Source organism: Salminus brasiliensis, chromosome 15 (genome assembly GCF_030463535.1).
Source record: "Salminus brasiliensis chromosome 15, fSalBra1.hap2, whole genome shotgun sequence".
Taxonomy (NCBI): Eukaryota; Metazoa; Chordata; class Actinopteri; order Characiformes; family Bryconidae; genus Salminus; species Salminus brasiliensis.
The window spans coordinates 33,387,592-33,411,497 of NC_132892.1; the positions used below are offsets into that span (position 1 = coordinate 33,387,592).

Below are 23,906 nucleotides of genomic sequence, written 5' to 3' on the forward strand. Positions count from 1 at the left end.
TTGTCTGTATATTCCTTTTTGGGTTTTTGTTTACATTTGTTGATGTGGGGTTTAATAAAGAATTATCTTAAAATTCACACACTCCTACATAATCCTATAGTAGGAAAAAACATGGGGAGAAAAAAAAGTCCTACCGTGGACAATTCCCTCGTGACTACACATCCCCAAGTGACATCACATTTCCACGTGACGTATGAGGAATTTCTCAGTCTCTAGTCTAAAGCCTGGATTCAAAGTTAGCTACTTGAACATACACAGGTGATACAAATAAGTACTCAGGTGAATAGGAACGTGGATGGATGGTAGAAGGATCACTCCTGCGATTACCTGTGGGATTCTGGGACATGGAGTCCAGAACTGCTGAGGTACTTATGACAGTACTAAACACTTACACAATTAGAAAGTACTGTAAGCGAAGGTAACAGGCAAGGTTTACTTATTCAGTAATTAGTATGGACTGAACACTAAATATATAATTAATTAAAATATCCTGAATAATTTGAAAAAATAATATTTACTAAATAATAATTTATCAGTAAGTTACAATGTGCTGATAAAAAAAAAATGTTCACTCAGTCTGTTGAAAGGATTATTCAAAGATTTCTTTGAACACTGCCATAGAAACAAAGTATGAAGAACCTTTTAAATGTTTTAAAGAGTTGATGTAAACTCTTTTATAAAATCGGCTTGCATTTATTTTTAAGGTTTGAGTGAAACTATTTCAGCTTCTTGTTACAATATGAAGTATCTTTGTTGATCTTACCTTTTTATACAGTATAGTCCACATTCTCATAATCAGGATACTGGAGGAGTCGTCCTTAAAAGGACCAGTGCTATCTCTAACACTCTGCAAAAATAACAGTTAGGAAACAGATGCTTTAAAACTGTACCTGGCCTGAACAGTTTGCCTGTAAACATGGTGCTTAAAAGTGCATTTTTCTTAATACTGTCATGGCATGTATGGCCAGACAAGCAGGGATGGAACAAAGCAAGAATGTTTTTTAAACATGAAGATGGTGCTATGAATATCCAAGTGCAGCAACTAAGCATCAAAACAGAGAACACAACAGAACATGACAAACAAGATAGTGAACAGAACAAACCTGGGACTGGGAGGAACAGGGAGCTGAGCAGGAATAATAAGAGGGGGAACTAAAGAGGGGTCTGAACTTAAAGCCACAAGCCTAGCTTGGGCATCAGGAGCTACTACAAACTAGGTGCAGAGCCGCACTCTGTAAACAAACAGGGGTACCTGGGGAGCCAGCTGCATGACTAGAGAATGAGGCAAGCCAAACCTGAGTATATAGCGACTGCCTTGAGTCGGGGTCGCCTAGGAGCATGAGCAGAAAGCAAAAGTAACTCGCTTGCCTCTCAAACCAAGCTGTGGTTTCTCTTGCCAACCTAAACACGCCACCAACGCGTGAGGAATCACAGAGAGTCAGGGAGACGCCTGGAGATTCAAATAGATTCAATTCATGGCCAGGAGTGGATGTTGTGGAGCTCCTTAAATGCTCCCAGTCCCAGGTGCCGCTTATGAACAGTGATTGAACACAACCAGGAAGTCTTTATATGGGCCTGTGGGCAGCGGCTCGGGATCACTCGGGGAGAGGGCGCGATAACAAGGGCCTGACAACTACTAACTCACTAACTTAGGGGAGCTTAAAATCAATAAAATCAATATTAGATGTAGAAATCAGCATATTTTTTCAACATTTAAAACTAGTTCAACATTTAAAATTTAAAAGGCAGACAGGTTTTTCCACAGAGCAGTACAGAATTGTGTGGTCAACATAGATGTAGTTCACAGACAACAACAGAGGCAACATCGTTAATATAGATATGAAAAAAATATTGGTCCAAGAATGAATCCTTGAGGAATACCTTCAGTTATTGGAAGTAGGTCTGATATACTGTTTTGTTGTCACAGTGCCTCACACTGCTGTCTAGCCGAGAGGTAATGGCTGGATCAGTCTATAGCGTTCTGGTATACTTTGTAGACTTAAAAGTAGGGAATGATCAACTGCATCAAAGGCTTAAGATGGATCAATGAATATGGCTGTGCAGTGTTTCTTTCCATCTATGGCAGAAAATGTGCTGTGCTTTTTGATAAAACCAGATTGGTAGTCTGACAGGACTGAATTCACATGAAGAAATGCCTTGAGTTGATTGTTCACCGAGGATTCTACAATTCTGGGCAAGCATGATAGTGTTATTATCAGTCTAAAATTAAAATCTGAAGCATTACCTCCTCATGTGGAGTGGAATTACATGTGCTGTTTTCCAGATACTGGGAATTCTGCTTGATACAATAGAGAGGTCAAATTTATACAATGTGATCTAAGATTATAGAGGACTCAAGCTTCAGAAAAAGGGAAAAAACCTGTCCTCTGTCCTGTGCTTTTGAAATGTTAATAATTGTGCTGAAGGCTTCATGCAATAATGTAGCTTAACAGAAAGTGGCAGCATTGATCTTTACAGCAGTGTTTGATAGTGCTGCTTCTGGGTCCACTGCACTGCATAGCTTTATTTATATTGCATTTACATTGATGGCATTTAGCTGACGCTCTTATCCAGAGTGACTTACATGGTTACTCTTATTACAGATGTGGGCCAATGGAGTGTTAGGAGTCTTGCCCAAGGACTCTTATTGAAGTAGCACAGCATAGTCACCCAGGCTGGGAATCGAACCCCAGTCTCCAACATGGTGTGGTAGCTCAGTGGCAGGTAGTGGTGTTATCTGTTGCGCCACACCAACCTTATCTATCTATCTATCTATCTATCTATCTATCTAATCTATCTTATCTATGTTGTAACACATCTGACCCAGCTTTTTAAAGATGATCAACCATCTTCTTCATGAGCTGAATCAGATATGTTGGAACAGGGAATACTGGAGAATGTGCAGTTCAGTGGTTTACCAGTAAAATAATCTAAAAACTGCCTTGAAATTTACTGTAATATCACACTAGATCCTCTAGATGACAGTGTACCTGTAAGGTTTGTTGCATGTAGATGTGGAAAGGTGAGACTGCTGTCCAAGGTGCTGTTTTATGAGCTGACCTGCAGAGCTTCTGTTTACAGTCAGTCAGTCATGATCAGAACGATTGACCTCCTTCAGTAAAAGTGTTTACAGTAAACCTGTTTGATGAGTGTAGATAATGAACTCCTTCAGTCTAATCACTACACTTTCTCAAACTGTGCACTGAGCAGAACACTGACCCTAATGCTAATTATTTCTAAAAATATAAAAACACAGATAGAGAGCTGAACAATACAGACTTGTGTTCAGCTTTACTATAAATATAAAGAGCCTGCTGGAGGTGAGCAAGCTCCAGTTTAGGAATGTGTTATTTAGGCTTCAGTTTCATTAATCTATTTTTTCTTTTATTTCCTTAATTGGTTTCCTTATTATAGCAATAGTGGCACAGAGGCAGTGCATTGGTCTATAGTTATCCAGATCGAGGGTTCGAATCCAAGTCTCATTTTGGTCTACATTTATATTTATGGTATGTAGCTGAGGCTCCTATCCAGAGCAACTTACAAGGCCACTCTTATTACAGTGGTGGGCCAATGTAGTGTTAGGAGCACACCAGACCGGTAATTGAACACTAGTCTCCCACATGGTGCAGTAGCTTACTAGCAGGTAGTGGTGTTATCTGCTGCACCACATCAACCACTACAAATCTTGCCAGGGTAAATTCACTACAAACAAAGCAACAGACTACAAAAAATAACACAGACTGGGAAAATAAATAAAATACTAAAACTAACAGACTAAACAAACACACAGAGTACTAAAACTAACCAAGAAAGCAAACAGGCCAAGCTAACATAACCACAAACTGGCTCAAACATGTAAACACATTAACATGCACATGAACAGACAAGGGAAGAGAAAACACCTGGGACTAACAAGGGGGCATGGCTAGTGAGGAGGCACAGGTGGGAACACTGACAAATAGGTGGAGCCTAAGACTAAAAACAAACAGAGAGACAGGTCTGACATTACTTCAGTAAGTACAAGCACTTCCCATTTCGTTCACCACAACTAAATAAATAAATAAACCTGAGTTACTAAAAATACACATTTTCAAACTTCAAACTTTGGATTCGAGCCCACTACCCCCAATATTATGGAATTACAAGCATGATTACATATGACTGACTGATATTCTGCTTCAAAATGCAGGCCTAAAGCTTTTGTGGCAGCTACTGGTGGCCCAACACCTTCTTAACACCAGTAGAGCAGCAAGGGGGTCATGTACATCTTGTAAGAAGAAAGTGCATGTTAATAAGCTTGCATATGCTAGCTTACAGTGAAATGTGTTGACCACATTTGAATTTATGCAGGGCGTCGACTGTGTTATCGCCATTTCACATTTGGACACTGGTGATGAGCCTCGTTACAAGATGGTGAGATCATTTAGATCATGATAGTTTTGTACAGTTCAAATGCAGCAGTAGTGCTATTATTAATTTTTACTGTACTAGTACATGTTTTAGATCCAAAGTTTAGTTATTCTTGATGGCAATGCTATGGGATGTCCCGATGCATTGTTGATACAATAATCGTGTTTTTTGGCTTTTTTCTCTAGTTGGTATAGCTTAGTAACAGATGTGTTTTCTGTGCTTTGAATGTAGTTACTAAATTATAATCCTCAGGGTGAGCATTACAGGTCAAAATCAAGCATCTGCTAAGAACCTCTGGTATTTAGTAGTGAACATTTATAAGCTAATGTACATTTTTAATTATGATTTTATAACAGGACTGTTCTGATTAGTGTGACAACCATTTACAATTTTTAAAGTAAGAAAATATATTAGACAGACATTTTTAACTTCATAAAGTTGACGCAGAAAAGATTCTGTTTGAATGAATGCAGGGTGTTGACTGCATTCTCACCATTTCACATGTGTACACTGATGAAAATCATTGCAGGATCATTAGATGATAAGATCATTTAGGTTCATTTAGATTGAATGTAACATTAGACACCTAAAATGCAGTAATATTCAATGTACATGGTGCAAAACTACATGTTTTATATCCAAATAAATTGGGGTCTGGCCATTGTTTTTCTTGGTTGAAAAACTTAGGATGTCCAAATCAGTTCTTGAAATTTAAATATTAATCATTGGTATATATTAATCATTGGTAAATATTAATCACACAGAACTGAGTCTGATGTATTATTTTAATACACATAGGTAAAACATTCAACCCTTGTAAGTACAGTAAACTCAGTTGTCAGTCATTGCAACTTAATTTTTAAAGTTAGCATATTGTAATCTGCTCAGTAATGACATATGATCCACTTTGGTTGAATTTCTACATTACTGTGGCTACCATTTATTATTCATCAGTAAGAGCATTTGGTTTATGAGAAAAGCCACTGAATAGTATTTTAAAGATGTCTTAGAATGGGAAACTGCATTTACTATGGCAGATTTTTCATATTTTGGGTGTGGATATCTAAGAAACAAAGTTTACAGTTAATGTTTTACTTCTACTCTACAGCAGTATTGCAGTCATGGTTTCACTATCATTCATTTAGATGTTGTTGATAAGTCTTATCACAAGTAAGACTGTTGCATTGGTTCTCAAGTATTTTTACACATAGAAATAACATTAAAAAGTAATTTGTTTTGTGTAAAGGTCTTGCAAGTGATGTTTGTCTCTTAATTAAAATGCATGTTTTGAACAGCAGGATCGTAAAAGCATAGTTATTCAAGTTTAATGTCCTGTTCTGTTGATATTGTAGACTGTTGATAAAAAAACCTGACTGAGAATAGCTCCTCCTCCTCCTCTGGTCTTTCTGCTCATGGTTGTGGGAAAGCAGGTGGGAAAGCAGCACTCTGTTCTTCAGACGATCTGATTATGATCATTCTTCTCTGCACAACATCAGCTGAGTGATACTGTACTGAGATCAGCAGTGATCAACCCACCAGTGATAATTTCTGTTTCATACAGCAGCAGAAGAAGAGGAACAACTGCTTAAAGTCCTGCATGCTGAAACAGAAAGTGGTCTCCTTGAAGTACATCACATCTCTAATATTAGACATGCAAATCCATCAGTGAACTGATAAAAGTCTTCTGCTGTGTGCATCCTATCAGAGAAACTATCAGTATAAGAAGCCTGGGTTGTATAAGGAGTGGCAGCTTGCAGTTAATTGTGTTCAGCATATTCAGTTCAACAGTCCAGTGCTGTTTCTGTCTTCATTCATTTGTTGTTGCTGTATGTCGTAATGAAACGGTAAGACTATTTTTATTTCTTTACAACTGCTTTAACAGACCCTGTTTGTGGACAAGTGTCATTCTGAAGTATTCAGTGATAGAACAACATGTGGTACATTATATCGCAAAAATCCTCTAATTGGTCTGTCAAGGAAGAGCTGGTTGTTAGTGTAGTGTTAGTGCACTGATCTTTCTAAAAAATTAATTATATATACCCATAACAAATATTAGTATTACTACTACTACTACTACTACTTGTAATAATAATAATAATAATAATAAGAAGAAGAAAAAGACAGAAAAAAACAGTTGGATACAAGTGGAGGTGGATAATCAGCCTGGAATTTACATCTCAAAAGATTTATTAAAAGATTTTAAGTAAATAAAAGATTTTAAGAGTCACCATGACAGTCCACAGGGTGTAGCATAGTCTAGCCTAGATTAGATCCTCTTGACATGTGTAACAGCCTCTGTATAAGCAACTTTGAATGCTTTATGTTTTTCCAGAAATATTAAAATCAGTAAATTAAGGGTGCATGTTATAGAGCAAAAAAGTGTATCCAGAAAATAATTTATGGAAGCTGAAACTTTTCATGTCTCCTACAAAAGTATTTAAAAAGTCTCTGCTTCTCTGGCACTCAGAATGGCTCCTCCTCTTCCTCTGGTGTTTCTGCTCATGGTTGTGGGTGAGTAAACAGATCCTGCTGTAACACCATCACTACACCAGCTCCCTTTATTTCCCCTCACAAACCTCTTTCATCATTACTGTAGTGATACACTGCTTAACTGATCATTAAGCTGTTCTTGACTAGAACTAGAGCTGTTCAGAGCTGCTGATTCCTGCTTCTCTCCAACCCCCTCCCTCAACCTGCTGCAAGACTCTCAGAGCTCTTCTCTCTTTGTGGTTTCTCTCAGAATCAGCTCAGTGTTGTTCAGTAGCTGCTGGAGTTAGAGAGGAGAGAGGTGAAGCTGTAAGCTACAGTAACTCTGACTGTCTGATGGGCTCCAGCCTCTGTAATCAAATCTTTACTGCATCATATGTTTCAGGAGCTTCTGGAGCAGAGTGGAGTGTGAACTACAACCAGCAGCAAATATGTGCTTTAAAAGGATCCACAGTGTTTATGAGAGGATCTTTTACCCATCCAGAAGGTCTTACAGTGATGGAGACATTTTGGGCCATTAGGCTAGTTCATGGTGAAGAGCCGCCAGATATGAACCAAAACTCAGATTACTCAGGCAGGGTCGAGTATTTCACTGATAAACAGAAACACTTCTTCCTCAAACTGAGTAATGTAAAGAAGGCGGATGAACATGAGTTCTATGTCAGAATCAGAACAAATGTAGAGACACAACGATGGTTGGGTAAACCTGGAGTTCAACTCAGTGTTACAGGTATTTTTCACATATTCCCTTTGAGACACAGCATGGCATTTAATCTTTCTAATGATTGAGAGAACTGTAAATTATTTCAGAAGAATTTTGCCTGTTCATGTTGCTTTACATCCTAAATCTAGAAATTTCACTTTTCTTTTTGAACTTTATTTGAAATGTAATTATTTGTGCTGTTTTAGAGCTCCATGTGGAATCTCCTGGAGAAGTGACAGAGGGACAATCAGCAGTTCTGACGTGTAAAACCACCTGCAGTTTGACTGATCCAACATTCATCTGGTACAAAAATGGACGTCCTTTAACCACAAAGACCATCAAGAACAACCAGCTCCACCTGCAGACAGTCAGCAGTGAGGATGCAGGCAGGTATAGCTGTGCTGTAAGAGGATCTGAACATCTCCCCTCTACTGCTCAAACTCTCAGAGTCAGATGTGAGTAAAGTCCACATTCTTCACTAAACTCTGGGAATGGTTGAACTACACAGTGATATTAGATATTAGCAAGAGACACTAAAGTCATATCTGTCTCTAGATCCTCCAAAGAGTGTCTCAGTGTCCATCAGTCCTTCTGGTGAAATAGTGGTGGGCAGTTCAGTGACTCTGATGTGCAGCAGTGAAGCAAACCCACCTGTGAAGATCTACACCTGGTTTAAAGGATCATCATCAGTAGGAAAAGGAGAAACCTACAGCTTTCCCAACATCAGCTCTGAGGACAGTGGAGGATACACATGCCAGAGTCATAATGAACTTGGAGAGAGAAGCTCCACTGCTGTCTATTTAAATGTTCTGTGTAAGTTGGTGATGATTTATTAACCTCCATTAGGTGATTTCCTAAAATACAAGTTTCTCAATGTGATCATTTTCTTTTTATCTGTCTGATCAGATCCTCCAAAGAGTGTTTCAGTGTCTATTAGTCCCTCTGGTGAAATAGTGGAGAGAGGTTCAGTGACTCTGAAATGTAACAGTGATGCAAACCCACCTGTGCAGGACTACACCTGGTTTAAAGGATCATCATCAGTAGGAAAAGGACAAACCTACAGCTTTCCCAACATCAGCTCTGAGGACAGTGGAGGATACACATGCCAGAGTCATAATGAACTTGGAGAGAGAAGCTCCACTGCTGTCTATTTAAATGTCCTGTGTAAGTTGGTGATGATTTATTAACCTCCATTAGGTGATATCCTAAAATACAAGTTTCTCAATGTGATCATTTTCTTTTTATCTGTCTGATCAGATCCTCCAAAGAATGTCTCAGTGTCCATCAGTCCCTCTGGTGAAATAGTGGAGAGAGGTTCAGTGACTCTGAACTGTAACAGTGATGCAAACCCACCTGTGCAGAACTACACCTGGTTTAAAGGATCATCATCAGTAGGAAAAGGAGAAACCTACAGCTTTCCCAACATCAGCTCTGAGGACAGTGGAGGATACACATGCCAGAGTCATAATGAACTTGGAGAGAGAAGCTCCACTGCTGTCTATTTAAATGTTCTGTGTAAGTTGGTGATGATTTATTAACCTCCATTAGGTGATTTCCTAAAATACAAGTTTCTCAATGTGATCATTTTCTTTTTATCTGTCTGATCAGATCCTCCAAAGAGTGTTTCAGTGTCTATTAGTCCCTCTGGTGAAATAGTGGAGAGAGGTTCAGTGACTCTGAAATGTAACAGTGATGCAAACCCACCTGTGCAGGACTACACCTGGTTTAAAGGATCATCATCAGTAGGAAAAGGACAAACCTACAGCTTTCCCAACATCAGCTCTGAGGACAGTGGAGGATACACATGCCAGAGTCATAATGAACTTGGAGAGAGAAGCTCCACTGCTGTCTATTTAAATGTTCTGTGTAAGTTGGTGATGATTTATTAACCTCCATTAGGTGATATCCTAAAATACAAGTTTCTCAATGTGATCATTTTCTTTTTATCTGTCTGATCAGATCCTCCAAAGAGTGTTTCAGTGTCTATTAGTCCCTCTGGTGAAATAGTGGAGAGAGGTTCAGTGACTCTGAACTGTAACAGTGATGCAAACCCACCTGTGCAGGACTACACCTGGTTTAAAGGATCATCATCAGTAGGAAAAGGACAAACCTACAGCTTTCCCAACATCAGCTCTGAGGAGAGTGGAGGATACACATGCCAGAGCTGTAACAAACATGGAGACAGAAACTCCACTGCTGTCTATTTAAATGTTCTGTGTACGTTGACAATGATTTAGTAGCATCCATTATAATATTTCCTAAAACATATAGTATTTCCTTCAAATATAATTTTCTTTCTTACCTGTCTGATCAGATCCTCCAAAGAATGTGTCAATGTCCATCAATCCCTTTGGTGGAAGACTGGAGGGCAGTTCAGTGAATCTGACCTGCAGCAGTAATGCAAACCCACCTGTGCAGAACTACACCTGGTTTAAAGAAGGTGGAAGCTTACCTGTAGGATCTGGACACAGTTACATTCCTCTACAGAGTGGATCCTACTACTGCCAGGCTCACAATCAACATGGAGCTCAGAGATCAGCTGCAGTATTGGTTATTTTAAAAGGTGAGGACTTGTTCATTCAGTATTTTATCCAGGTCACTCTTCATATTCTAATATTCTTATTTGTATTTCTCTCAGCAGGACTCTGGGTGATCCTGTATGTAGTTGTTGGAGTTGTTGGAGTTTGTGGGGTTGCAGCTTTTCTCACTGTAGTTTTCTGCACAAGGTGAGACTAACAATGAAAAGGGAATTTAGTTGTTTTGTTTATTGAACATAAAAGTCTGTTTTGTTTGAATACATGTTGTTTTCTGAGAGCAGAAGGAAGAAGCAGAATGGGAATGTGAATGAGGAAATTTATGCAGTAAGTTCTTATACAGTTCTAGTTTTCAGTCAGTGCTCGTCTGGGGTTTTATTTCCATGTCTGTGTTTTTCTTCCTGCTTTACTGAGAACATTACAGGCCAAATTGTTTGTACTCTTAATATTTATGGTGCTTTACAAGGTTCTTTGAGGAAATAAATAGAAGAACCACTTGTAGGTCTATAAAGAACCTTTATGAAGAACAATTTAATGGTCTAAAGAACCTTCACTTGATGTAAAAGTTCTCTGGCTCTTGGTTTTGCAGAATGTTGAAGATTGTGTTCATCCTCCTGATGATGACTCCTCCAGTATTCCTGATTATGAGAATGTAGAGGTGAGTTGGTTATATTGCACTGATGCAGTCCTATTTTAGAGTGTGAAGATACTATAAAAACAAACAAACACTGATCTTAGTGGATATAATAAATAAGAATATGACTTGGAGTCTTCACCAACACTGAGAACACCACCATCAATCTCAACCAGAATAGTAGTAGAAAACCACATCAGAGAGAGAGAGTGAGCTTTAAGTGTTACATTCTATCTCTAGATGTTTCCAACCTTCCCAATCTGTTTGCATTTTAACCCACATTCCTGTTCTCGGCTTTGCAGAATGTTGGAGATAGCACTGGTCCTCCTGGTGATGACTCCTCCAGTACTCCTGATTATGAGAAGGTAGAGGTCAGTTCGCTTTATTATAGTCCAGCTTTACAGTGTGGAGAAACTAAGAAACAAATAAGGAATGTTAGTGAATATTTTATGAAAGTATATGAAAAAGATTTAAGTTCATTTAGACTTTGACGAACCAACACTAGCACCATCAATATTAACCAGAATAGCAGTGAACAACCATAACAACCACATCATATGAACATGACTCTATGACTTCCTGCTGAACGTATTTAATCTCCCATTTTAATAATAATACAAATGCCAGAAAGGGTTGTTTGGAGCACTCTGCTTTTGAGCATCTGCTCAAGTTATCCAACTCTCGGTTTTGCAGAACGTTGGAGATAGTACTTATCCTTCTGAAGCCGACTCCTCCAGTATTCCTGATTATGAGAATATGGACAACAATTGAACAATGGTAATGCAAACAAACTTACTTGATGTTGAAACAATCATCTGAGACAGTTCCTTCAAAATGTTACAGTGTAAACTAATGAAACTGACAGGTGGATTTTTGTGATCTACTCTAAAACATCTTCTTATGGTATCTTCCCATAGAGTGAACAACCTTGAGGACATCACTATCAGTATCACCAGAATGGCTACAACAAACCAGAGAGAAGAAGTAGAGATGTTATCTGAGCTCAAATGAGGAACTTTTAGATGCAAGCTTTAGATTTTTCTAACATTTGTCTGATTTAAGCCTGTCTGCACTTTTAAACCCAAATCTTGGATATGAACTTACATGTATGGCTGTAAGTGCTAACAATGGTGGCTTTGGGTGTTGTGCTGTCCATGTCATAGGAAAGCTTTAAGAGTGTATAATAAACAAATTTTCGAGGGCTTCAAACTTAGATATGCTGTAAATGTGCTTAAAAGGCAATTTCAGGATGTTATACATGTGCAGGAATAGCTGACGCAACACAGACATGCAGAAATCAAGTGATTTGATCAGAGAATTTTCTAAAACTTCCCATGATTTTTTTTTTTTACCTGAACCTGGACTTATTACAGACCTATTACATTTAAACGTGTTGGTCCCACAGATGGAACAGTCTAACAGGCTGAGTGGTGACGTCACCTAAAAGGTTCTACCTCTTGCAACAGCGGCACAAATCTTGTAAGCTTTCTTCATGGAAATGAATTATAATTAATAAAACTAGCATTTTAAAGCAAACTCTGAACTGTAGGTTTCCTTTTTATCATGTTCATTGTGATGTTTTTCTTCCTTGTTCTATGTGCACAGAGAACTGTTGGAAAACGTGAGCATGGAAGGACACATCAGCTGGGTTCTCCAAATCACTCAAAATATGCACTGCATTTCTGTATACAAAAAGTATTCAAATATATTTGTATACTGTATACAAAATGACTTATTAGGGTCATTTTATAATGGCCTTCAATGACATAGTGGTCAAGAAATGCAATCTCACTCAGCTGCAGCCTAGTAGCTATTCTCTCAATTGTTCTTCGAGTACATGGCAGAAAGGTTCTGGGTATTTGGCATAACAGCACCACCAGTTGAAACGTTACAAATTTCTTGAGCCACAATTTTAGTTGGTTACATCGAAATACAGTGGGGAAAAAAGTATTTAGTCAGTCACCAATTGTGCAAGTTCTTCCACTTAAAAAGATGAGAGAGGCCTGTAATTGACATCATAGGGAGACCTCAACTATGAGAGACAAATGAAAAAAAAAAAAAATCTGAAAATGACATTGTGTCACGCCCGCGCCGCTGCGCCTGCCCCAGGGGCGGTCCCGGGACGTGGCTCACACAAACTCCCCCTATCATGGTCATGTCATGGACTAATGTACTTATGAAGACTTTTATGTTGACAGTCATGTTTTGTTCTTGCTTCACGGTTCAGTTGCTTTCCTGTGTCTGTCTTCACGCTCTGTTGATGTGTTTCACCTGTGGGCTGGTGTATTTAAGGAGGGCTAGTGCAAGCAGCCAGGGCCGAGAATTGACTTTGACTTTGACTTTATTGCCTGTGTTCTGGTAAACTAGCCCCGTCATTGTATTGGTTCTGTTGTTTGGGTTCGGCAGCGGATCCCTCAGCTCCGGAGGTCCAGTAAGTCTCAGACGTGCTGTCTTTCTGTTTCATGGTTTTCCCCAGGCTCTGCCTGTAGGTTTAGGTTTTCTGTATCGTTCTGGCTCAGCCCTGGCATGCTAGCCTAGCCCTCATCCCTCACCAGCAACAGGTGTGCCCTTTTGTTTGCCCAGTTTGGGTGTCATGTTTTTTTTTTTTTTATTGTTAATCATCTGTTGCTGCTTTTTCCTTCCAAGAAGGTCGCCTTTCTTATATCCCGTCTCTCTGGAGAAGCTCTGGATTGGGCCATTGCCGCCTAGGAGGAGCTTAGCATGGCGCCCTTCTCGGAGTACCTGAAGCACTTCAAGGTGGTGTTTCAGCGTCCTCGAGGGGGGCTCACTCCGGGCGACCTGTTGCTGTGGCTGGAGCAGGACAGCAGGTCGGTAGCCTACTATGCGCTGGAGTTCTGCTCCTTAGCTACGCGTAGTGGGTGGAGTCACGCCGTGCTTGCTGCTCAGTTCCGCAACGGGCTTGCCCCCCGTTTGCAGCAGGAGTTGGCGTGCCGAGGTGAGTCGCTTGAGCTGGATGAGCTCATAACGCTGGCCATCAGGCTCGACCAGCTCCCAGGTCGCCCTACCCCCACCATGTCACAGCCAAAGTTACAGTGAGCTGGGGGTTTAGCTGCCAGCTAAAGGCAGACTAGTCTGATTATTTAGCGTCGGGGTGGGTTCACAGGTCACGGATGCGCCCAGCGCGCCCTCACAGGCCACGGAAGCGGCCCGGCCCGCCAGTCAAGCCACGGAGGCGCCCATCGCGTCCTCTCAAGCCACGGTAGTGCCCAGTAAAGCCAAGATGGTGCACAGCGCGCCCATTCCAGTCACATCGGCGGCCCCGTCTGCCTCTTAAGTCACGTCGGCGGCCCCACAGACTTCCAGACCCCACACAAGTTAAGTGGTAGTGATCTTTGTTTGAGTTCTGGTTTGTCACGGTCATGTTCATGTTTTCACCCCAGTCTTGTTTATGGTCCATGTTTTTCAGCTATGCCTGTGGGGTCCGGGTCCCTGGACATGGTCACCCCAGAGGAAACGCTTTGGTCTTCCACCAACCATTTGAGGTTGTGGGCAGGTGTCTTTTATACTGTTAACGAGTTCAAACAGGTGCCATTAATACAGGTAATGAGTGGAGGACAAAGAAGCCTCTTAAAGAAGTTACAGGTCTGTGACAGACAGAAATCGTGCTTGTTTGTAGGTGACCGAATACTTATTTTCCACCATTATTTGCAAATAAATTCTTTAAAAATGTGATTTTCAGATTTTTTTTTTCTCATTTTGTCTTTAATAGTTGAGGTCTACCTATGATGTCAATTACAAACCTCTCTCATTTTAAGTGGAAGAAATTGCACAATTGGTGACTGACTAAATATTTTCCCCCACTGTATGAGCACCTACTACTAATGCTGATGATAATAATAATGCATAAAAGTAAAAAGAAGCCAGTTCCTAAAAATGTGTGGAATTAGTTTACAGTGTAGAAATCCTGGCTGGCTGGACCATGTGGATCCCTTCATGACCACAATTTACCTATCCTCTGGTCATCAGCTACTTGCCACACCATGCCACAAAGAAATCATTATAACATCACAGCTACTGCTGAGAAGCTTTTAGATAGAGGTTCAGAATCTCACTGTGGTCTTCAGATCTGATCATGTTCATTCTCCACTGCAGAACAGCTGGTTGATACTGTACTGAGATCAGCACTAATCAAACCACCAGTGATCATCACTGCTTCCTCTAGCAGCAGGAGAAAAGGAACAACTGCTTAAAGTCCTGTATGCTGAGGGAGACAATGGTCTCTATGGAGCACATTATAAGCATCTCTAAATTAGAGAGAGGAAATTAAGACATCATAGTGAGAAGAGTTTGAAGTAAAGCTCATTTCTCTCTCTGTAGGTAAAAGGTCACATGTGTCCTGTTAGAGGAACAGTTACTATGTTGAGCTTGGGTCTTTCCTCAATGAGTGGCAGCTTGTAGTTAAATGTGTTAACCACATCCATGTCAGAACTTTAACGCTGTCACTCCCTTGTTGTTGCTGTGCGAAACTGAACGGTAAGAACATTTCTTTGTCCAAAAGAGCTTTAATGAACTATGAGACTGATTGTGGAAATTAAGTGTAGTTTTTATTATTCAGAGATGTGAATGGAAGTTATCTGAAGAATGGGAAAGAAGATATCTTTAAGATCTTAATCTTTTGCTCTGATTAGAATCCTACTAGTGTCCTACAGGCTGTTAAAAACGAAGACTTGAACACCATATTGTAGAAGTACACCTTTATTCCAGCAAGTAGTTTATGGTCTTAGTGAACAATTGGTTGGTATTTTTGAAACCTGCACTCAAATGTTGCCCAATGTCACCAGGGCTTTACTGCAGCCTTCTTGACCCTGCTTGTTTGTGTGTCATTAAATGGAAGACATGGTCAATTGGGTTGAGGTTTAGCAACTGACTGGACATTCAAATTATTCTGTATCTGTAGCTTAAAAAAACATCAGATATGTTAAAGAGAAGGCAAACAAACCCATACAATTGTATACATTTGTTTACAATTTTATTGTTTATAGGTCTCACCCTCAGAGAGTGGAAGAGCCCCCTGTGATCTCACAGTCAGAGAGACATAATAGGTGTGGTTAGGTTTTTATTACTTGTGAATGAAGCCTGATTTGCCATTAGTTTCACTCTGTTCCTCAGTTTTTCATTTTCAGTTTACTGACATTTAGAACTGAGTAGATCAGTGTGTCCCACACAGATGGAGAACTGAGGGTCCTGTTTTGAGACCATGTTTACTGAGCAGTGTGATTTATTCTACATAGTAAATTGTTGCTATACTGTATGTTAAACAGGGCTGAAAGAACAGGCCACTCTGCTTTCTGATGCCATAAACTAGAGACTAGAGACTTTTTCTGGTATTTCAAATTAAACTTTATTTTCATATTAAACTTTATTTTGTGTTTGTTCAGTTATTTTAAGCAGGACATTTACTGATTTTGGAGCGCTCTTCAATATTTGTTCCTTTTTCTATTTTTTTTTCATTCTGTATCAACAGAACTGTTCTTGTCTGATTTTCTTTTAAATAAATCTGCTAAAAGAAATTTCTACGTTTTGGACTGATGTTTTACGAGACAACATAAATCACGGATCTTTCTATTAATATTGTTACATTAGTGGTTCATGTGTGAACTGCTGGAACCCAGTTATTATTATTCTTCCTCCGTCTTCATCTGCATTTATACTTTCAGTCTGTATTGGCCGAATAAAAACCATAAGTCATAGAGACATGAAACTTGGTCAACTGATTGTAAACCCTCTTACTAATCATATGCTCAATGTATGCCTGATCTGCCTCAAGAGGACGCTGCAGCACATGCCAACCTGTTTTGGCATGTAACACCAATGCTTTTTTTAGAGAATATTTTTGTTTTGTTTAATTTGCACTGGACAAATGACTTTGTAATTTGAATAATTAACCTCCACCTACTTCGATTTTTTGCTACTTACATAATATGCAAACCCTACTTTTGTGAACTAGATCCTGTGTCATAAAAACTATAAAAACATGTTGCTATTCTCTATAATATGAATTAAAGATTTTTATTTTAGACTCAATTTTGAGGAAAAAAAATATATACCATATTACCATATTATTTTATTATTATATTTTATTATTTTGTAGTTAATATGATCATCTCAGAATTGTATTTTGAACATCTAGGCCAACAGATCCAGATCAATAATCTTATTGTACTGACAAATTCTATTTAACTTTCATTTGTCTTTATTCCAAACCGGTCCATTAAAGGTGCTTTTCATTTTTTGTTACTATTAATTACATAATTTGTTTTTTGTTTAATTAATTTATTGTTACATTATTTTTTGATTATTATTATTATTATTGTTATTATTATTAAAGCATATACATCTGTGATCTGTGAAGCTTTATTAGAACTGAGTTTGATGTTCTTTATTCAGGTTTAGTTTTATTATACATGTGCACCAGAGCTGGCCACCTTTATGGTTTCTCATGGCAAGAGAGAACCAGCTTGGTCAAACTCCAAATTATGTTTTTTTTTTCTATTATTGTGTGTGGGTTTTTTTTTTAACATTGTTATAGAACCTTAACCATCCCAACTTTTTCCCTTCCCTCTCTTCATACAGTGCCCCTAGTGGCAGCATTTGTTTATCATGCAGTTTGTTGACCTACCTGATGGGGTGCTGTCTTTAGGTTTTTTTACATGTTATATGTAAGTCTTTTTTATATTTTTATAGTTTTAAATAGTTTTAAAGTTTTTTGTTGTTGTTTTTGTTTATCTGAGTTAAATTTTTCCTTTAGTTTGTTTGAGTTGTTTTTCCTTTAGTTTAAGACTGTGTTCTGTGTTTTTTGTTACTTGTCATATGTGTTGCTCTCACCAAGAAAAATTCCTTGTATGTGTAACATACTTGGTGAAATAAAGAGATTCTGATTCTGATTCTGAAATGTGGATGGAATCTAATAAAAGTTGAAAAACTTGCTCTAACAGTTTTCAGTGATTAGACAAAGAACAATGTTCAGTAGTAGAAACACGTTAGACACTTCTCTAATAATAAACAGAGGATATGACGTCATTATAGTTTCACTGATTAGTCTTTCTCAGCAGTTAAAAGATCACATGCATCCTGTTAAAGAAACCATCACTATATTGAGCCTGGGTCTTACTGTTACACCTAACAGCTAAGTTAAGTGTGTTGACATGCAGTACAACAGTTCAGCTCGGTCTCACCCTGGTTGCTGTGCATCTAAACTGAACGGTAAGAAAACACCTTTATTTAAAAGAGTTTTAATGAACCGTGAGACTGATTATGGACTTGAAGTGTAGTTCCACAGTATTCTTTGTTGTGAATGCAAGAAGTTTAAAAAAATAAAATAAAATAAGATCTTAAGCTTGTGCTCTGACCAGCATGCAAATGTGTGGACTTCAGAAAGCATGATAGCCAACACTGCATTTGCAAATGCTGTACCCTACATACTGTCAGAAAACAGTGAGGGACCTAAAACAGAACCTTGTGGAACACAATGTCACAAAAACCCACATTTACACCAACAAGCAGTTAGTAGTCTGTCTAGAAAGAATTGGTTGGTGGTGTCAGAAACAGTAATCAATTCAACATTAACAGAAGTGAAATACACTATATGACAAAAGTATTGGGACACCTGCAACTTCATTGTTTACGCAACTTACGCAACTGCTGGCAGCAGTACAAAATTATATTTGTGCTTGTCTAATCTTTGCATGGAAGTAGCTAATAGAAAAGGACTTTCTGGAGCACTGGAGAGGTGGAAGCCCATCAGCATTTATTAGAGCATCCATGTAGAGTATCTTTGTCAGTGTTTCTACTATTCAATGGTAAATATGTTTCAGTAAATAGATTAGATCTGCTGTCAGATTATTAGCATTCATGATCAATGTCACTATTGTGTAGGCTGTTGAAGTCACTGAGAATGGCTCCTCCTCTTCCTCTGGTCTTTCTGCTCATGGTTGTGGGTGAGTCAGCAGATCCTACGGTAACACCATCACTACACCAGCTCCCTTTGTTTCCCCTCACAAAACTCTTTCATCATTACTGTAGTGATACAGTGCTTAACTGATCATTAAGCTGTTCTTGACTAGAACTACAGCTGTTCAGAGCTGCTGATTCCTGCTTCTCTCTGACCCCCTCCCTCACCCTGCTGCAAGACTCTCAGAGCTCTTCTCTCTTTGTGGTTTCTCTCAGAATCAGCTCAGTGTTGTTCAGTAGCTGCTGGAGTTAGAGAGGAGAGAGGTGAAGCTGTAAGTTACAGTAACTCTGACTGTCTGATGGGCTCCAGCCTCTGTACTCAGATCTTTACTGCATCATATGTTTCAGGAGCTTCTGGAGCAGAGTGGAGTGTGAACTACAACCAGCAGAAGATCTGTGCTTTAAAAGGATCCACAGTGTTTATGAATGGCATTTTTACACTCCCAGAAAATCTTACAGTGAATAAGACATTCTGGATCAAATGTCCAGTTAAAGGTGTGAAGTGGACTGATCTTTTAAAAGTCCCTGATTTCTCAGGCAGGGTTGAGTATTTCACTAATGAACAGAAACACTTCTCCCTCAAACTGAGTAATGTAACGAAGAAGGATGAACATGAGTTCTGCTTCAGAATCAAAACAAATAAAAAAATCCAAAAATATCTGGGTAAACCTGGAGTGACACTCAGTGTTACAGGTAAATAAAATCACAACACGTTTCATTGAACTTTTCTAGTAATTTATATATATGAATGAGAGTGTGTTGATTATGTTCAAATTTCAATGTTTTTAAACACTACTCAGCTATCACATCCTTATTATATATTTAAAAGTGGTATTGTGAAAAACAAGGTCAAATTAAACAGATTTGTGAAGGTGATGGTATGAAGGTGCACAATTTATGATTATTTGCAGCTTTGCTTTCCTTATTTGACGGTTCTCTCATTGTCTAAGAGCTCCATGTGGAATCTCCTGGAAAAGTGACAGAGGGACAATCAGCAGATCTGAGTAAAACAACCTGCAGTCTGACTGATCTAACATTCATCTGGTTCAAAAATGGACGTCCTTTAACCACAAAGACCATCAGGAACAACCAGCTCCACCTGCAGACAGTCAGCAGTGAGGATGCAGGCAGGTATAGCTGTGCTGTAGGAGGATCTGAACATCTCCCCTCTACTGCTCAAACTCTCAGAGTCAGATGTGAGTAAAGTCCACATTCTTCACTAAACTCTGGGAATGGTTGAACTACACAGTGATATTAGATATTAGCAAGAAACACTAAATTCATATCTGTCTCCAGATCCTCCAAAGAGAGTCTCAGTGTCAATCAGTCCCTCTGGTGAAATAGTGGAGGACAGTTCAGTGACTCTGACCTGTAGCAGTGATGCAAACCCACCTGTGCAGAACTACACCTGGTTTAAAGAAGGTGAAAGCTCACTTGTAGGGTCTGGAAACACTTACAGCATCATCAACATCACTGCTGACCACACTGGACTGTACTACTGTGAAGCTCTGAATGCAGTTGGAGCTCAGAATGGAAGTGTGAGGATCAATGTTCAGAGTAGGTGGTGAATAATAGTGTAAATAGTTCCAGTCTTTAAATAATGACACAGTAAAGTGATGAAGATGATCTTCTTCCTCAGCAGCTCAGAGTAGGTCAGCAGTTTGGATCGCTGCAGTGGGTTTTCTTTTTCTTCTCCTGCTGATGGTCTTAATTTGCATCTACAGGTCAGTGAAATTCATTAAAACATGCTCCTTCAGTGTATAACATTGTCTGACCACATGTTTGAAGTTCTAATGCACTAGAAAATTAAAGCATTGTAAATCCAGTAATGAGACAGAGTTCAGTGTTTGTTCTGTCATCCCAGGATGAAGAAGACAGACACCAGAGCTGATCATGATGGACTAACTCAGGTAAGATAGCCAGCAGTCAATATCAGAATTCCACACCATGTATTTTTGCTTCTGGAAACCACAGGAAATATAAGAGAGATTTTTATTTATTATTTAGATGTTTAGTAACTTCATCATAAATGTCTCCTCAGGATGACATCCTTTATGCCAACGCTACACTCAGAGGATCCAGACATGAAGAGACTGCAGTGGATGCTGCCTTTGGACCTCTTGATGTTGAAGTCCACTATGCAACAGTCAGGACTCGCCATGTTGTGAACACAAGTGACCAACAGGGGGAGCCTCAGTATGCCAGTGTTACATTCCTCCGTCACACTGTTGCTGCAACTGGGTGAGTTTCACCAGAATAAACTTTTTTACACCAATGACCCAAAACATTATGACCAGATGAAGTGAATAACATGGATTATGTCATAACAGCAGCATATGTGCAGATCTAGGATAAAATATATTATTCAGACTGAGAATATATAAGTACAATTGATTCACAATCATTATAGAAGATAGGTGGTCATAATCTTTTGCCTCATGTTCCGGTTTCTATTGTTTTCTAGGTCACATACTCAGGAAGTGGAAGATCCTCCAGTTATCTATGGAACAGTCAAATAGCACTGATTAAAAAAAGAGAACGATAAATAGATCGATAGATAGATAGATAGATAGATATTATTCTATATATAGATTATATTCTAAAATATATATTATTCTGTTTTTGTTAATCAGGATATTTAAAGATTTCTAGTGTTTCCCTGTTTTTCTTCATATCCCCATTTCCTACATTCTGCATTAAGTCCAAATGTTCTTGTCTGATAGCTTTTTTAATAAATTTAGAAAAAGCAATTTTGTACTTATTATTTATTTCCGTCTAAACATTATGGGATATAAATCTAAAGTTTTATTCTCCATAAATGGATCTTCTATCCCTGCCATCATCACTGAGAAACCCTGCCGAACCCATGCAGGTGAGCCACATTTCATATAGAAGATACCAAACCTGTTCTTTCCTCAAATCTCTCAGCTTTACAGATCAATGAGTTAAAGCCACTAATTGCACACTGCAAATAAACAGTGCTCTCCCCCTGTCAGTCCCCAAACTGCAGACAGAGACAGTCCCAGCAGTGATGACGCCACACCTCACTACTGCTTAAAGAGACAGTACAGACACTACCCAGACTATTGAATGAAGAGAGTACAGCAATAATACAAAAAATAGACCTATCAGTGTTCTCTGTGGGTGGAATTTTTATTCTGATTGGTTTGTGTTTGTGCTCAGTAAAACTATCATTTTTTGTGGTTGGGTTCTTGGTGCTACATCTCGGAAATTATTTTTTGGAAAACTCTGATGGTTCAGGCTCTGATGCTTCTGTAAAGATTAACTTTGTGGGATGAAACAATCTGAAATATTGAACTATTTGTTCCTACCTTTAGATTTCATTGGTCAGAAGAAGGGAGATGTTTAATAATTTAGTAATAGAGCTGGAGCTGGAGTTCAACGTTGTTATGTTTCAGAAGAAATATCTAAATGATAAAAAAAACATGACTTCACACATCACGTCTGGTCCAGACGTACAGATCTCACTCTGTTCTTCAGATGACATGATCATTCTTAGTCTCCACTGCACACCATCAGCTGGGTGATACTGTACTGAGATCAACACTGTACAACCCACCAGTAATCATTACTGCTTCATCCAGCAGCAGGAGAAAAGGAGAAACAGACAGTGGTCTTTATGGAGCCCATCACAAACATCTCTGAAATCAGACAGAGGAAATGAAGACATCATACACTGCTCAAAAAAATAAAGGGAACACTTAAACAACACAATATAACTCCAAATAAATCAAACTTCTGTGAAATCAAACTGTCTACTTAGGAAGCAACACTGATTGACAATCAATTTCACATGCTGTTGTGCAAATGGAATAGACAACAGGTGGAAATTATTGGCAAATAGCAAAACACAGTACTGGTTCTGCAGGGGGTGACCACAAACCACTTCTCAGTACCTATGATTTCTGGTTGATGTTTTGATCACTTTTGAATGTTGCTGGTGCTTTCACACTCGTGGTAGCATGAGACAGACTCTACAACCCACACAAGTGGCTCAGGTAGTACCACTCATCCAGGATGGCACATCAATGTGAGCTGTGGCAAGAAGCTTTGCTGTGTCTGTCAGCATAGTGTGCAGAGGCTGGAGGTGCTGCCAGGAGACAGGCCAGTACACCAGGAGATGTGGAGGAGGTCGTAGGAGGGCAACAACCCAGCAGCAGGACCGCTACCTCCGCCTTTGTGCAAGGAGGAACAGGAGGAGCACTGCCAGACCCTGCAAAATGACTTCCAGCAGGCCACAAATGTGCATGTGTCTGCACAAACGGTTAGAAACTGACTCCATGAGGATGGTATGAGGGCCCGACATCCATAGATGGGGTTTAGCTCACAGCCCAACACCATGCAGGACGCTTGGCATTTGCCAGAGAACACCAGTATTGGCAAATTCGCCACTGGCGCCCTGTGCTCTTCACAGATGAAAGCAGGTTCACACTGAGCACATGTGACAAACGTGACAGAGTCTGGAGACAATCTACTGCCTGCAACATCCTGCAGTAATGGTGTGGGGTGGCATTTCTTTGGAGGGCTTTTGTTGTCAGCACTTTCAACTTTGTACAGAATAAAGTATTCAATGAGAATATTTCATTCATTCAGATCTAGGATGTGTTATTTGAGTGTTCACTTTGTTTTTTGAGCAGTGTAGTTTCTTTGCTGGATAAAATAAAATTAGTCTATCAGTTCAGTTTAAAAAAAGCTTGCAGTTGTTGGAGTGTTAACTACATGCAGTTTAACAGTCCAGCCCTGTCTCTCGCTTGCTGCTGCTGTGTGTCGTAACTGAATGGTAAGAACATTTCTTTCTTTAAAAGAGTTTTAATGAACCATGAAACTCATTATGGACAATGGCATGGCTGCCATCGCTGTTCGCAAATGTTGTGTCTGACAGCCTGTTAAAAACAATAAAGAAGCAGTCAACAATCAATGAAGCAGTCGAGATGTGATTGGCCAGGGCTTTACTGTAGACTTCTTAGGTGCTGCTTGTTTGTGGGTCATTCTGATATTTTTAATGTCAGGAAGCTTCATTGGGTTGAGGCCAGTTGAGATGGGGGTGACTGACTGACACTTTTTAATAACATTCAATTTATTAAGACCTAAAGATGTTCAAACGATGCTGGATAATAAAAAAAATCAGGTTCTTTGCTTTTTAAGG

General features: G+C 39.2%; 3 protein-coding genes across 3 annotated transcripts in view; 2 read left to right on the forward strand and 1 right to left on the reverse strand.

Moving 5' to 3' along the window:
- LOC140535569 (hemicentin-1-like) overlaps positions 1–23,906 on the reverse strand; it is a 195,170-nt gene that overhangs the window by 35,617 nt on the left and 135,647 nt on the right. Inside the window, 1 exon segment of the mRNA XM_072656966.1 lies at positions 4,156–4,165. Coding sequence (XP_072513067.1) covers positions 4,156–4,165 — 10 coding nt within the window.
- LOC140536239 (B-cell receptor CD22-like) lies at positions 4,345–12,281 on the forward strand. The gene is made up of 16 exons (XM_072657962.1): positions 4,345–4,413; positions 4,642–4,663; positions 6,856–6,921; positions 7,283–7,627; positions 7,807–8,055; positions 8,156–8,413; positions 8,507–8,764; positions 8,858–9,115; positions 9,209–9,466; positions 9,915–10,163; positions 10,239–10,326; positions 10,419–10,461; positions 10,724–10,792; positions 11,071–11,139; positions 11,462–11,545; positions 11,686–12,281. Exons 1-15 carry the CDS (start codon positions 4,345–4,347, stop codon positions 11,537–11,539), a joined length of 2,379 nt encoding a protein of 792 aa, XP_072514063.1. The 3' UTR covers positions 11,540–11,545; positions 11,686–12,281.
- The window catches only part of LOC140536240 (sialoadhesin-like), a 38,702-nt gene continuing 32,743 nt past the window's right edge, over positions 17,948–23,906 (forward strand). The window contains exons 1-5 of the mRNA XM_072657963.1: positions 17,948–17,992; positions 18,665–18,726; positions 19,088–19,432; positions 19,690–19,935; positions 20,036–20,296. Coding sequence (XP_072514064.1) covers positions 18,684–18,726; positions 19,088–19,432; positions 19,690–19,935; positions 20,036–20,296 — 895 coding nt within the window. The 5' untranslated portion in view covers positions 17,948–17,992; positions 18,665–18,683. The remainder of the gene's footprint in view (positions 17,993–18,664; positions 18,727–19,087; positions 19,433–19,689; positions 19,936–20,035; positions 20,297–23,906) is intronic.

What these genes read in the sequence shown, in the direction of transcription:
- LOC140536239 (XM_072657962.1), top strand. Translation starts at nt 4,345, where the DNA reads ATGCAGGGCGTCGACTGTGTTATCGCCATTTCACATTTGGACACTGGT. An exon ending in TGTCTATTTAAATGTTCTGT is followed by an intron (nt 9,467 to 9,914) that starts GTAAGTTGGTGA and finishes CTGTCTGATCAG; the next exon opens with ATCCTCCAAAGAATGTGTCA. An exon ending in CTGATTATGAGAAGGTAGAG is followed by an intron (nt 11,140 to 11,461) that starts GTCAGTTCGCTT and finishes TCGGTTTTGCAG; the next exon opens with AACGTTGGAGATAGTACTTA.